Source organism: Lepisma saccharinum, chromosome 6, assembly GCF_977018435.1.
Source record: "Lepisma saccharinum chromosome 6, izLepSacc3.1, whole genome shotgun sequence".
NCBI lineage: Eukaryota > Metazoa > Arthropoda > Insecta > Zygentoma > Lepismatidae > Lepisma > Lepisma saccharinum.
In genome coordinates, this window is record NC_139234.1 from 77,019,072 (window position 1) to 77,035,838 (window position 16,767).

At 37.5% G+C, this 16,767-nt stretch overlaps 1 protein-coding gene across 1 annotated transcript in view; it reads left to right on the forward strand.

The window, feature by feature from the left end:
- LOC145988895 (putative RNA-binding protein 19) overlaps positions 1 to 16,767 on the forward strand; it is a 70,699-nt gene that overhangs the window by 38,847 nt on the left and 15,085 nt on the right. Inside the window, exons 11-14 of the mRNA XM_083124182.1 lie at positions 69 to 215; positions 2,576 to 2,769; positions 5,178 to 5,380; positions 15,415 to 15,534. Of these exons, the coding sequence (XP_082980308.1) occupies positions 69 to 215; positions 2,576 to 2,769; positions 5,178 to 5,380; positions 15,415 to 15,534 (664 nt within the window). The remainder of the gene's footprint in view (positions 1 to 68; positions 216 to 2,575; positions 2,770 to 5,177; positions 5,381 to 15,414; positions 15,535 to 16,767) is intronic.

Consider the following 16,767-nt stretch of genomic DNA (forward strand, 5'->3'; position numbering starts at 1 on the left):
GTATCTTGTGTTTGACAAGAACTAGTGTACACACCTCCTACAGATCAAAATTTGTTTCTTTTCAAAAGCAATTGTAGAATTCCTTGAACCTTCTGAAGCAAGAACAGCCTTTAGGAACTTAGTGTACACAAAGTTCCATGACCTTCCCCTCTATTTGGAATGGGCTCCAGCAGACACTTTTTCAACTCCACCACCAGCAGCAACAAAGATGATAGGTAAGCAAGCACTATCCTTTGTTAATTTTTTAAAATAAGTTCATTAGGAATATAGCCATGCAACATTTTCTTCATCACTAGTACATAGAGACATGCATATTACATTTTTTGAATGATGAGAGCCACCTTCAGTGCTCAACTCATGATTGTGCAAGTGAAGTGATCAGATTTGAGTCTTTTCCTAGGTATTCCTTTCTGTTCCTTCTTCAATTTCATCTTTATCATTCTTGTACTTGGTAAGGAAGCAAAGAAAATATCAGGAAAATGACCCATCAGCCAGCTTGATTATACTGAAACACACTTTTTTTTTACACATGCTAAAGGTTATTTTGTAAATTTACTCTTTGTGTTACTTTGTGAAAAAATATTTTAAAACTTTCTGAGAGTGCTCCCCTTGTGTAAACCTTTAGTGTTTTTTTGTGGAAAGAATATTTTAAAACTTTGCTCTGTGTTACTTTGTGGAAAAATATTTTAAAACTTTGCTCTGTGTTCCTTTGTGGAAAGAATATTTTAAAATTTTACTCTTTGTGTTCCTTTGTAGTATAACCAACCAAAGGTTGGGTATACATCCCCAATACATACAGGCAGCACTCCACTCCAACCAAAGTACAAGGCCAATTCAATTCAGGTAGAATTAATAGGAATAGACATTCCCAGATATGTTAAGATTAACAGAAATTAGGCCTAATTAGTAAAAGTATGATAAAACATCAAAATATTAAGTAAATAATAAGCCCCAGACCAAAATTTATTGGTTATCAAAAAGACATCCTTTTGTGGATAAACAGAATTCAGAGAGCACATGTTGCTTTTCAGGCAAATTTTTTATTAATACAGATATTTTCAGGATAATATTTGTGCAAGCACAAATTAACTTGCTTTCCCTGAAAATAACTGCAAGTCACAATTATTAGTACAAATAAACCACAAAAACATCAAAAAATCGATGTTTTTGACAAAAGACAATCGGTCTCACAGCACCAGAGCCATCTGGTGAGTACCAGTGGAACTAGCCCCGACTAGACTGCCATCTAGTGGATGTCTGTAGGTACTAGATAAAGGCAAGTAACCCAAGGTGCTGTGGACCAATCAGATGGCCTCATGGGCGTGGCTACCAGACAATACAACTGAGATAGCTTTTAACATGAGAGGAAGCCATCTTGACTTCACTTCTTGCTAACAGTTGGTACAGTTAACATCGCTCCAAGTTTTGGGCCAGAGTAGGCCAGTGGAGAGAGGACAATGGAGTCACCATTGTATTCCAACATGTGAAATATCTAATAAGTGCTTGGGAATAGTCCTGTAGTGTATAATATGGACGAATTACAGCACTTGAAGTGCCTTAAAGTGCATGGAACCAATATCCATGAAAATTCTGAAATTCTCAAAACCACATGGTGAGGACAATGAGCCTTCAGGAAACCATGATGCTTTGTATCCAAAGACATCCATAATTAATCGGCACATCCTTTGTGATATAGCTCCCTGAAACAGTTCATTTGCAAGACAATACCCATATGTCTTAAGATACCGCTATATTTTTAGTGTAAATTCACAGAAAATCTCCCCATTTATAGTTGGAGTGAAAAGTGTTTGTTTCAAGGCCCATGTGTGATGAGGTGGAAGCAGAAGATGTAAGTACAATGCTTTTGTTACCCATTTTGTTGGTTCCAATTGTAAAAACAATCTTATAAGTTTGTGCAGTGCTTGTATATAAGTAAATGTGATAACTCCCAGAATATTAAATGTGTCTTTCCAACATCTTGATTTATCAATTCATATTTGGGCGGGTAAGTCCGGGAAGCGTACTTCTCGCTCCGGAATAACTAGGCTGAAAGTCCCTATGATAAACCAGCAATCATTCCTCGGAATGGATGCTGGTCTACTGGGGACATCCTCCATGTTAATGGTCACTGGAGGACAGCGTAGAGCTGCACGGGGATGGGTGCGTCCAGGTTGCACAGCAGAGTAGTTTCCTAGGTTCAATCAAGCCCAGAGTGGGTGAGTAGGTTAGGTTAACCTATCCTATTGTTCGGCAACGTAACCTGGAGGCACGTATCCCTGGACCAGCCGCGTAGACGAAGCCATTCGACTCCCGAATCTATCGTCTGTCTTTTTGTCTCTCACGCGGATCGCAGTAGAAAGGATAATTTAAAATTTTAGCCTTAGTGTTTTTCGTGGAAGGAATATTTTAAAATGTTACTCTTTGTGAAAGAATACTGTATTGATATAACCTTTCTTTTGCTCTACAAATGAGGAATACACTCCTGAAGTTTTGTCCTGTATTTTTGTTACACCCTGTATGAGATAATTATATGTAGTCACCTGTCACTACTTACTATTTTCTTGTGTGCCCGCAGTTGAAAACAAAACTAATGAGACCAGTAAAGAGAAAGACAAGGATGAAGATGTACAGACCAGAGATTATAATAATGTGGATGAAGGAAAAGAAGAAAATGATCCTTCTGATGATGACGAAGAAGAACCAGAACCTGATACTACCCTTTTTGTGAAGAATATGAGCTTCAGTACAAATGAGGATAGTTTGAAAAAGGTATTGACGTGTGTGTATTTCTTCTGCATTCTACTAAGGAACTACTTGAAGAAATAGTTGTAGGCTCTGATATATGATCCTCTTGATTGAAAAATAAATGTAAGGGTTCCTCGCTCAGGGTGAAAATGGGTTGCTCTAGAGAAAGTCAGGTTGTTGTTACATGTTGGAAGGGAGGCAGTAGCTTGGTTATTGTGTAGGAACCTGTAAAAAGGAACTAAAAATAACACCTTGAGATAATTTCTATAGTTCCTCAACACTTCAGAAACATTAATACAAATGCTTATTTTCACATGGCATACTTCTGTAGTGCCTGTAATCATGACCTTTATGCAGTGCAGTCCAAGATTTTCCAGAGACTACTGCTACCATTCACCGTGAGTGGATGGAGTGCCTGGTTCAATCTAATCGCTAGATCAGATTCTCTGAAGGTGGTTCTGCCAAGTGGCATGCCTGTGGATCATCCATTGAACATGAACCGACCTCCGTGGCGTAGTAGTTAGCACAGCATGTTAGTTAGTTAGTTAGCAACTTCAGAGGTCCTGGGTTCAAATCCTGGCCTGGGCATGGGTGTCCTTTGTGACGATCTCTTCATCAATTTTATCATCAATCAATCGTCCTCATCTTCGCAATTAGCCAAGAGTGGCAGAAAAGCGAAGTAAAAAAAACAAATCAATCAATCAATCAGCCATTGAATGTGAGAGGCCCCACAAACATTCTACTCTGCGGATCCACTGCCTACTGCAAAGGGTTTATCTTACTATGGAATCTAGCATATGCAACACTTGTGACTTGCAAATGTATATGTTATTTTGCAAATTTATTGAGAATGGCAATATAGACTTACTATGGAGTTCTCTTGTTCACAAATGAGGTAAGGCACCACATTTGAAATTGAGTCCAACAGAATCTTGTAGAAAATAAAATTTTGAATTACTTGATGATATTTAAGATTTTCAAATATAATTTGACAAGATATTCAGTTGTAAAGAAAGGAAATAGTTACCTATTTCACAGTCTGAAGAAAGGAGCGTATGTCCTCCCAAAACATTTAATCAAAAAACATGTTGAACCTTTAGCAGATGAAGTCTCATGCTCGTGTATCTCGATAAGAACTTTTCAAACTTGCCACAATGTACAAAAAAAAATATCGTAGTTTGAGAACTAATTGTTGTAGAGAGATGAAATCATTTTTTTCCCCCCGAAATGAAGGGGCTTTTAGCAGAGGTGAAATGTATACATTGTACCTCCCAATAGTGTAAGTTATAGAAAGAAGAAGAAATATAAAAATTGACAGAAATTGGTGGCAACACTGCACTGCCCCCCTGAGGTCACGGCAATAGACCAAAGTGAATAAAGAAAAGTATGTAGCATTATTATCACATTGTTACTATTACTAACAATCTGAGTTTGAAAATGTTGATACCTCCTCCTCAACATATTATGCAATAGATTTTTTAAGGCTATTTGATCTTCAACTACTGCTTTTTGCTGATATGTTTTTATATAATAATGAAAACAAAAGAACATATTCACAATGTATGACAATTAGGGGGTCCAGCAGGAAATGTCCAATTTTCAAAATTTCCCAAAAATTAAGACTTTCGAAAACGTTGCATAATTTCCATTTTTTTGTTCCAAAAAGTTGCGGTTTGGCATTACATGTCCTCAAAGAGAAGTCTTCTGTCATACTTCCCTGCAAATTTGGTCCATCCAGTATTCATAGGGCTGATGCTAGAAGCTAAATTTTGGATATTTTTTTTCTCTCCATAAGGTGCAACACTGCTTGTTATTTTTCAACCCCAAGAAGTAAGCCTATTTTCACTGCAACTTTGCATGGTTGTAGGAATGTGCCACTGATACAGACTACATTTTTACATTCACTTCAGTCTATTAGGTGGCCACAGGGGTGTGCAGAAAACCCATTTTTTTAATAAAATTTCAATTCTCTTGTTCTATTTACCTTTCATTATTGGGAGGGGCAATATATAAATTCCACCTCTGCTAAAAGCCCCACTATTCCAAAAAGAAAGAATAAAATGGTTTCATGTCTCTTCGACAAGCAGTTCTTGAGCTGTAATTTTTTTTTTGTACTTTGTGCTAAGTTTGAAAAGTGTACGCTTGAAAAATTCCCATCCTGATAGGCTTACAGGCAACCGTCTGCTATAGGCTAATGTTGCTGATATTAGCAACACATGTTCACATATTGATACAAAAACAATGGAAATGTCTTAAGAAGACTTTCACTGTATTATTTCCTGTTACATTAATTGCAGTTAAGAAGTATTGTTAAACAGTTTAAAGACTCGTTGTTTTGTAATAAATATCAGCATCACCTGAATAAAGTATTCCATGACTTGCCTCATTTAATATTTTAATTTGTTACACATTATGACATCATTTTTCACCAGCATTTTAGCCACTGCGGTCCTATCCACTGTATTTCGATATCAAGGAAGAAGGACACCAGAAACCCTGGGAAGATGGTCTCTATGGGTTTTGGATTCGTACAATTCAAGCATAAGGAGAGTGCAGATAAGGCTTTGAAGACTTTGCAACAATCTATCTTGGATGAGTTCTGTGTCGAATTGAAGAGATCTGACAAAAGATTGTCGTAAGTATGCTTATACTTGTGAACTCTAAGTTAAGTTTACGATACTGTTTCTTCCACTTTTTACATTTCCATGATTTAAAGTGTTGGTGGGGGGGGGGGGGGGCTGGTATACACTGTGTCCACAAATTATTGGTCAATTTTGTAAGACTATATTTTCACCAATAATGAGCAGAATTAATGATCTTAGCATTATTTGAGAGAGGAATATTTGAAGTTCACACAGACCTTAAATGCATTTGATGTGCTCCCAACGTGTGACAGGGCAGATGTCCAGGTATTACTCCCATTCTCACCAAACCGTCTCAAGCATGTTGTGTGTGATGTCTTCCTCACAGTGAGTGATATCTTCCTGTGGGTTTTCATCAAAGACAATGTTTACGTTCCTCAACTTCCACAGACACTGTCAAGATTGCAAAGGTGCATCACCACCGCAATTGGGAACGTCACACGAGATCAAATCTAAATTAAAGGAGACTATATCACTAGAAGATCTATTTTTATAAAAAAAACAACTCCTGAGCGACCTTTCAGAAGAAGACTTCCAACAATATTAGCATAAAAAGCAGAAGGAAACAACTTTTTGTGCTGATACTACGAGGGTCACTATTTATATTTTGAAATAACAATGAAAAAACAGGAATTTGGCATTGAAAACTGCTTTATTGTTTTTCGAAGTATTCTCCTTTATGGTCAATACACTTTTGCATTCGTTCGAACCATTTGTCAAAGCAGTTTTTCCAATCTTCTTGAGACACCTCCATAATATGGTTTTTGAACGCATCAACGGCATCTTCCGCCGACGAAAATCGTTGTCCACGCAATTTATTCTTGACATTCGGGAACAAGAAGAAGTCATTGGGTGCCAAATCAGGACTGTACAGCGGATGACCCATCAATTCGATTTTTTGACTGTTCGTAAAGTCGGTTGTTAGACGAGATGTGTGACAGCTGGCATTGTCTTGATGAAGAATGATCCGACGGCATTTGTTTGTTTTCCGTATTTGACAGAAGACCTCTGGCAAACAAATTGTTGTGTACATAACTAAATAAAAATGACACAATTATACTAAAATATAACTATGTGCTGGTATCTGTGAAGACCACTAACAATACTGTAATGTGTAATTTGTGACTTGTAATTTACATATAATAATCAAATCACTGTATTGGGAACCATGTATATGTATGTGTCTTATATATATATATATTTTTTTTCTTTCTCTTCTTATATTTGTTTTATATATATATATGTGTACTGTAGTAAAGGATAATTTAAATAAAGGTAGTGTGTGCAACAATAATGGGTGAACCGTAATACGAGCAACTGCCGTCCCAATTTATATCAGAGGCACTGGGACATGCGCATACCCTCGAATGTATGCGGGTGGAGGTTAGGATACATTCGGGGGTTCCCCCATTATTGTACCATTCAGAGTTGACCATTCTACGTTCCTCTAAAGGCACAGTTGCCACATGACCAGTTTTCCCGAAAAAACAGGCGACCATTTGTTTCGATGTGCTTCAAGCGCGAACAAGTTTTGTTGGATTGGGTTCATCTTGAAACACCCATACAGTCGACTGCTGTTTACGTTCCGGCTCATATGCATATATCCATGATTCGTCACCTGTTACAATCTCATATACGTCTTTTGAAGCACCACGATTGTATTTATTGAGCATTTGTTTGCACCAATTGACGCGAGCGTCTTTTTGAGTTTTTGTCAAATTGTGTGGGATCCAACGAGAACATACCTTTCTCACAGCTAAATGATCATGTAATATTTTATATATGCTGGTGGAACTAATGCTTATGGTTGCCTCAATCTCACAGTATGTCACATGACGATCTTGCAGTATTAGGTTTTGCACAGCATCAATGTTTTCTTGAACAACAACTGATTTTGGACGACCTTCGCGAATCTCGTCGGTGAGCGAATGGCGGCCACGATTAAATTTGTTATACCAGCGTTTCACAGTGGCAAAGAATGGGGCTTCATCGCCAAATGTGGAAGTAAGTTGATCGATGCACTCTTGTCTTGATAATCCACGTCGAAAATCGTAAAAAATCATCGCACGAAAATGTTCACGAGTTAATTTCATTTTATTGTTGTCGCGCAATCTCCAAGGCAACATAAACAACACAAATGAAGCTATTGACAAAACATTTGAAGTATGTTATGGTCAATAATGCCAGACGATTCCGTGCAAACGTCAAATCGCACCTAACTTCAATCAGTGTTGCCAAGGCTCAAAATATAAATAGTGGACCTCGTACCCTAGAAAACTTTTGTGAAACTTGCAACCATAGGTTTTATTTTGTGTCACACTTCATGTGTTGCATAATACGTGATAACAATTCCAGAGAAATGAAAATTCAACATTACAACAGAACCGTGAATATGTGGAAATAGAGCCAACCTTCGTGATAGAGTGGTTAGCACATCATGCTATAATGCTAGGGATCCCTGGTTTGAATCCCAGCTTGGGCATGGGTGTTCTGTGTGAGTGTCCCTTCATAACTTTCATTATACCATCACTCATCCGCATCTTTGTAATTAGCCAAAAGTGGCAGCAAAGTGAAGTAAAATAAACCAAATCATCAACAACAACAACTTGGGAAAGGTATTTGCATGAGGAAGTGATTATTATTGTTATTTGATTTTTTAAGTATCTTTTAAGCTCAGATATGCTACTTGGGGCTGTACTACAGTTTGAAATGAGATGTTCCACCGGTGATCGAATCCAGAACCTCTTGATTACAAGGCAATATTAATAATTATAATGAGAGAAAGGAGGAGACCCATTTTTTCTTTTTGATCTCTCTTTTATCCAAGCTCCTTTTTTCTTCCGTAAAGAGAGATTATTATTATTCCTGTGTATGAACATATAATTCAATGAAGACCCTCCCCCGTCCCCAAAAAAGGAAGTTTAACTAGCACACATTATGTATCATTAATTTTGTTATTGGTAACAGTTTCATATCAGTTCATTCCTAGTATGTATTTATTAAAAACTGCAGATCATTTATTATTCACAAAGATATGTTATGCCATGCAAGTAATGTAATTACTGCACTTTTAAATTAAGTTCTAGTACTGAGAATTATTTATAAGAGAGCTGAAGTACTCCTTTCTTCAAAAGTGGTTGAGAAAGTTTCAATGAAGATGGTAGCAGTATCATGGTGTCTACCAGTCAAGAAAGTCAAGAAATTATGCTTGTGGTCAAGATTTTTTGCTATTTTTTTTACAGAATAATGAATTTTCATTGTTATATACCTTTACTGGGATTTGATAAAATTAAATATTTGGAAATCTAAAATTGTATTGAGTTGTGGTTACGATTTGTTCATTTTGTTTCATAAGAATTGCATTCTTTAATGCATAAAGTTTTCTAAAAATATTAAGTAAAGTAATGTAGCCATTCCCCATCCAGGATGAAGTTTGAAGCATTAAATTTTACATGCATTAATGCAAGTCTAAATCTTTTCTTAAAGTACAGCTTCAGTTTTCACCTCAACCAGCCTTGTGGTACGGGTTTTTCTCTATGTACTTAATTTCCAACTGTACCTAAGTAAGGGGCCATTAAATAAATGTTAAGAAAAATGAAACAAAGTCAAGAATTTAGGATTTGTTATTTCAGAAGACACCCTCAGTAGCCACAGAAATTAATAGAACAATAACAAAAGAACAGTTTCACAGAGAAGTGAACCAGTCAGCTCTCTCTATATATTTTCTACTGTGTGTGTCATTTCCCAAATTATGAAAATTATGTATGAATAAATAAATTATAGACATGGGACAGATTACTCTGTACTCTGTCGCTATCGGCCGATATAGGCATATCGGTTTATGAGTAAAATTACCTATAATTTTACCAATCCAATATATCTATAAATATTTTACAGTTTAGTGCAATATTGTGCCATTTTGTTATATTTTTATGGATATAAATATATAATTTCCATTCTGTACTGTTTTAGAAAATAAATGTCTAAATATGCAGCTTCTCTTGTATTGCAAAAACTTGGTTCATTTGTTAACATACATTTATTAAGGAGGTCAATGTACCATTTGGAGTTTTATATCAGTACTTTATAGTTATCTGCCAAAATTTTATATCTGTCCATCCCTAATAAATTACATATATGTAGAGGCATGCAAATTTCGTTTTTGACGAAAACACGAAATATGTAATAACATGCTCTAATGTTCATTTTTCATGTTTCTGAAAGGTCTGAGGTGCATTTTTCTACCCTGTTTTGTCACGAAATATTGCTAAATGAACTGCAAAATCCCAGGGCGAGCCTCAGCTACTGGGCGGGTCCGCAGGGTGGTGGATAGAGGAACGGTCTGCAGATATGCAGATTAGGGACCATGACGGTTAGACCGGAGTCCCCCCGAACCGAGGGCACCAGGTTATCAGAGTGTGGGAGTGTAGTTCTTGGCAAGACTACACTCATTAAATACCACAATGCTTGATAACGGCCTGGTGACATGGCGAGTAAGCACCGCCATTAAATAGGTGCTGCCTTGCGGGTAGGGATTAACTCAAAGGCTAAGGGAAGGAAAACCATGGGTAGAGAGAGCTCTGTAAGGCATGGTGAAGCCAATCTCTCTAAGGGAGTAAACCCAATACAAATCCTGGTCCTCCAGGTTGGGGGTTGAGGCATTGGGCTGACGACCCAATCCTCGGAAAATATCCGCTGTTCAGAGACCCAACAATGAGCCTCGGATATGGAAGGAAACCAGAAGACGAACACGACTATGAGTTAAGGTAAATGATCTCAGGATGGGGACATGGAATGTGCAAACAATGCTACAAGCTGGTAAGCTGCCAGAAATTGTTGATGAATTTATAAAATATAAGTTGCATGTTCTGGCACTGCAAGAAATAAGATGGACTGGGAGTGGTCAGATAGACAAGGGAAACTGTACAGTTCTGTACAGTGGTGCTGAAACCAGAGGACACAGGGGTACAGGCTTTATAATAAGTAAAGAAGCTAGGAAATCACTAATGGAATTTATACCAGTAAATGACAGACTGTGTAAAATTAGACTTAAAGGCAAGTTCTATAACATCTCCATCATCTCTGCTTACGCACCTAACGAGGATGCAGAAGAACTGGACAAGGAAAAATTTTATGACGAGTTGGACTTGTTAAATGAAAGTACAAGTAGACATGATATACTACTTGTCATGGGTGATTTCAATGCAAAAATTGGAAGAGAATCTGAAGTCAAAGAAGTGGCAGGAAAGAATTCTTTACATTCAGTCACCAGTGAGAATGGTTGGAGATTAATACAGTACTGTATACAAAATAAGATGCTTGTAAAAAGTACCCAATTCCCCAGGAAAGATATTCATAAAGGCACCTGGAGAGCTCCCGGCGGAACATACACAAACCAGATAGATCATGTTCTGGTGAACAGCAGATATGCCACATCTGTTATAGACGTTAAAACACGTAGAGGGGCCAATTGTGACAGTGATCACTTCCTAGTCAAATCTATATTGCGGCAACGATTGTCTAATATAGGCAAAATCAAGGGAAAAAGGAGAACTGGTTGGGATATAGAAAAGTTAAAGAAAGACAGCGATAAGAGAGCTTTTCAGGAACAAATACACCAACAATTAAGTGATGAGAATGAAAATAATAGCATTGAGGAAATATGGAATGATATGAAGAAAACTCTGACTGAAACACCAGAAGAGATATTAGGGCAAAGGAAGAGATCTAACAGAAAAGATTGGTCTGATGAAGAGTGTAGAGTACTAATAGGGAAGAAAAATGAGTTACGGAAAAAGATGATTCAAAGAGAAACAAGAGCATCGATGAATGCATATAAAGATGCTAGGAAGGAAGCGACTAAAATCTGTAAGAGGAAAAAGACATATTGGATGGAGGAGCGAGTAAGGAAAATAGAGGAACATTAGACAGAGGGTAATACAAGACAAATGTACAAAGCTGTTAGAAATCTTAGTACTGGATATCAACCAAGGTTAAACGTATGTAAAGACAAAAATGGGAAGCTTATTACGGATCAAGCCAAATGTCTGGAAAGATGGTCAGAATATTTTCAGGAGCTCTATAAATCTAAATTTAATATAACAGATAATGCAGATGAAGACCAAACCCAAGTTACAGAATGTGAGGTACAAAGACCATCGTTTGAAGAAGTAAAGTATGCAATATTAAAATTAAATAATAATAAAGCACCTGGAGAAGATTTGCTCCCTGCGGAGATATTTAAAAATGGTGGAGAAACACTTTGGAAGAAAGTTCATGAGCTAGTTTGCATGATATGGGATCAAGAGAAAATACCATGTAGTTGGAAATATGGAGTTATCTTCCCCATCCATAAAAGGAATTGTGGCAACTACAGGGGAATAACACTATTAAATATTGGATACAAAATATTTTCCAATATCCTATATATGATAGCATCTAAACAGGCAGAAGAAATCCTAGGGGAATATCAATGTGGATTCCGTCCAAATAGATCTACCATAGATCACATCTTCACCATATCTCAAATTATGGAAAAATTCTATGAGCAAAATATAGATCTACACTTTTTATTTATAGACTATCAACGAGCATTTGATAGCTTACACAGAGCTAGGATCATGAAAGTATTCAAGAAAGTAGGATTTCCAGATAAATTAATAAGATTGATAAAGGTAACCTTGGAAAATACAACAGCGGGAGTCATGGTGCAGGGAGAAGTATCACCAACCATTAACATAGAAACAGGAGTGAGACAAGGGGATGCTCTGTCCACCCTAATTTTCATTATTGTACTACATGATATTATCAGTCCACTGCAAAAAAGGGGGAGTATATTCTACAAAACAACACAGATACTTGCTTATGCTGACGATATTGTGATAATATCAAGGACACTTGCAGATCTTAAAAGCACTTTTTTAAAGATGGATAGTAAATCCAGAGAAATAGGACTATTAATTAATGAAACTAAAACAAGATATATATACGAGGGTCGTTCAAGTCAATCGGGGACTTTTTTTTAAAAAAAAATAGAAGAACAAATTTCAAAGTGTGGTAACTGGATTTATTTTTCCACATAACCTCCTGCTACAGTTATACACTTATCCCAGCGTTTAACTAACGACTGGAATGCTTCGGCATAGAAGGATTTATCATTACGGCGGAACCATTGTAGGACAGCATTCTTCACTTCATCATCAGTGTTGAAATGTTTTCCTGCAAGGAATTCCTTCAGGGGTCCAAACAGGTGAAAATCACTTGGCGCTAAGTCAGGACTATAGGGGGTGGGGGTGGTAATATCCCCCAGCCGATTTCCTGGAATGTTTGGAATGTGCATTGAGCGGTATGCTGTCGTGCATTGTCTTTCAAAAAGAGAACACCCTTAGTGATGAAACCCGGATGTTTCTTCCGTAAACTCTTATGCACATCACGCAGAACACTGCAGTAATATTCACTGTTGATAGTATAGTATTGATACTTGCAATTTCACGACAGGTTATGCGACGATTGTCCAGGATCAGCTGCTCCACGCGCTGAATGTTCCCAGGAATGACTGGCGTGGGCTGTGATCCACCACGACCGGGATCGTCAGTAATAAAGATACGGCCATCTTTGAAGCGCTTACACCATTCAAATGTCTTACTGCGACAGAGTGTCTCATCACCGTACTGAGCCTGAAGTCTTCGGTAAATTTCAGCAGGTTTTCTGTCCTCGTTCACTAAAAAACTTCATCACAACACGCTGTTCCATGTAGACGTCCACACTGTTGTACGCCATCTTGAATAACGGTCTATGCAGAAGCGAGGGAAATAAGCGCCGCCTACCAGTAACAGCACACAGTTGCCAGTTCCTACTGCATGCAAAACCTCCAGCCTAGGCATCTATTTAAACCTGGAAAAAAAATAAGTCCCCGATTGACTTGAACGCCCCTCGTATATGAGAATGTCCAGATCGCCAGCCAGACGAAACTCTCTGGCTTTGAATGTAGGTACATATCACTTTGAAGGAGTACCCACTTTTACTTACCTTGGAGCTCTTCTACATAACAACATAGAAGAAGAAGAGATTGTTAACCAAAGGATACAGGCTGGAAATAGACAGTATTATGCACATATAGAATTATTTAAGTCAAAAAACCTCTCTAGGAACACAAAATTAAGACTGTATAGGACACTTATTAGACCAGTTATAGCATATGGTGCAGAATCTTGGAAACTTACATCTAAAGCAGAAAGCAAGGTAATGTGTTTTGAAAGGAAGATATTACGTAAGATCTTTGGCCCCGTTAGGAATGAAGATGGATCCTATAGAATTAGGAATAATATGGAGTTAGAAGGATTGATTCAATATGAACATGTGGTGAGATATATAAAATCTCAACGCTTAAGATGGGCAGGACATCTGATGAGAATGGAAGAGGATAGGCTACCATGCCTGGTATTTAATCAGAAATTGTGGGGAACAAGGCCAAACGGAAGACCGAGGGGAAGATGGATCGATGCGGTTGAGGAAGATTTGAGAAGGATGAATATATGCAATTGGAAAAATGTAGCTCAAGATAGAACGAGGTGGAGGAAGATTGTTTGGGATGCCAGAGCCCACCAAGGGCTGTAGAGCAAAAGAAGAAGAAGAAGAACTGCAAAATGCGAAATTGACTCTTAAACACGAAATTTACCGTTTATATACCAACGTGACACTTTCTGAAGTCTGAAGTATCCTGTGAGCTATGCAATTCACGGAAAATTGATTAATTCTGCTGTAAATATTTGAGAAGTATATATTTGAAATATTTGACCCCTTTACACAGGAATACACTTAATACTCTGGCAAATGTGCTATTAGAAGGGATAAGCTTATTTTGTGTAATAAGTGCAGTTTTTAAATCAAATTTAGGATTATATTCACAATTTTAAAACCAATATGCCATCTTATATAGCACTTTTGATGTGATTATTCACCGCTATAACACCAAAATTATATTTTATTTACCGCTTTTGAACCCGAAATCGACTCTGTTTTTGTACCGAAATTTTGCTTTTTTATTTACCAAAAATATGTGCCTCTACATATATGTATTTCCCCAGGTAGAGCCTGTGGAAAAGATCCAGAAATGAGAACTCCCTCCGTTCAATTTGACCACTGAATACAGTGCAACCTTAATAATAGATTTTTCAGGGGATTGTGACTAAAGGACTTTAAAGAAAAAAGCTCAAACAGCCCTTTGAGGGCTAGAGGCTGCCAAGCAGTATTTCCATTGGCGATGCACAATCAGTGTTATTTTCCGGCTTTCCAGACCAGGGTATGTTACCATTGCTTTGAAGTAGCTCACTGATTGTCTTTATGATGGTACTGCATGGGACCACTTTCGCTTGCTCAAACTTATTCTAGTTTCCCACACTTCAACGTTGAAATGGAATATCATTTTAATGTGACAATAATTGTATGTAAAATATCTGTCATGGCAGTTTCAGCACACAATCATCCATTTCATTTTCAAATATCACTGTGTTAGTAAGGTAGACTAAACTACATTTTAACATGGAGATAATGACTATGTTCACTTAAGTTTCAATTTCACTGTGTGTTTCCATGTTTGAGGCTCCACTACTACAGAAAAATTAGTTATTAGAAAATTAGTGTACTACTGGGATTCGAGCATATACCACTCACTTTGCCCTTTTGAGCAAAGAAGCTCTAAATTCTGTACACTATCTAGCATCGTCTGTGCAAACTATTTTATGCTTGAGCGAAATTCCTTCACTACAGCACTCTAGTGTCAACACTGAATTTTTAGAATTCCCACTAGGAATCTAATTTGGGACCCCTTGTACCAAAAACAAGAGCTCTAACCATTTCGCTATGCAGGAGCTCAAAAGAACTTACAAGGAAGTAAAATGTATAATCAAGGTTTCACTATGTATAGCTGGAATTCCACTATAATGCTTTATTTGCTTTGCTCATTTTTATATAATGACATTTGAAAGTAATTTGTTTTTATTTCCTCTTTTTGTTCTCTCCAAATCAGGAATGAAAATGTGCAAACAGCTAGGAAGAAAACGAAGATTGGTAAACAAACTGGCACCAAGATCCTGGTTAGAAATATTCCTTTCCAGGCTACGGTCAACGAGGTGGCTGAGTTGTTCAAGTATGTACTAAAGGTTTCTTTCCTTGTGCTGTTGTGTACATGTTGGTATATGTGGAAACTTTTTTTTTTCACCTGATAAATTGGATGGAGGTATTGAAATAAAATTTTGTGAAGTGCTCGGTCCATGTGACTTTCTTTATAATAGCAACATCATTGCTGATGTAGAGTCCAGCGCAGATAATTCTGCCGTGCAATGCGCGACAGAACTAAAGAAGCAGTGTTGCTAATGGAGCAGATAGAAAAATCGCTGCGGTGCGCCGATGCACAGCTGTTACGTACAACAATAAAATTAGAGAATTCAGGTCTATCTAACGTTGAGTTTTAAACGTCATGCATTATACCAGGACTAGGATTAATATGTACTAACAAGTGACTATGTATGTAGCTACATACATATGGACTAAAAATTCGCAAAATATGAACTAACACATAAGTAAAATTACCAAAAATGCTGCAAAGAAGACTTCTTCATACGATTCCTTATTTGAGTGATTTAAAACAAAATAAAAAAATATATATATTATTTTTCATTGCATTAATGCACTGGTGGCGTTCTAACTTTTCACTCCCAAAACCCGTATACACTGGTATGGAACTGCAACGGCAGATAATAACATGCCAACGTGTTAAACCGCTACAATTGCACCATAACACTCCTCCTGAAGCAGTATTATTATTTCCTCTCTGAGATCGGCGACAGTCGGTTGCCTTTGTTGTACATTTACAAAGGATGCCGGCTTCCACAACAATAACAAGTACATATACTGCCACTAGACGATAAGCTGCGCGGCTTTTTCTTTTGTTATGAACCAGGGCCGGCGCTAGTCATTTTGCCTCCCTGGGAGGTGGCGGCAGATGCCGCTCTATTTCGACCCCCCCGGTCATTACGCAGCAACGGAAAATTGAAAATCAATATATTCCTAACTAAAACATCAAAATATAAAATAAATAATGAGACTTCTTATGCTATTTCAATACTATTCAGCGCAAAAGAATATCTCGCTCGATCACAGTTTTCAATAGGCTTATTTTTTTCTTCTCTTCAAATTTTGCCGCTCTGGGCGATGGGACGGTTCGCCCTCCCCTTCCGCCGGCCCTGCTATGAACTTGGTCACCCATCAAAGCATGGCAATTTTAACACAGAAAACAATATGTATCGCATTAAGCAGCAAAAATGACAGCCTCCTCTATGCAATTTCTACAAGAACACGTGCCGGAGCCAGAGTTGAAATG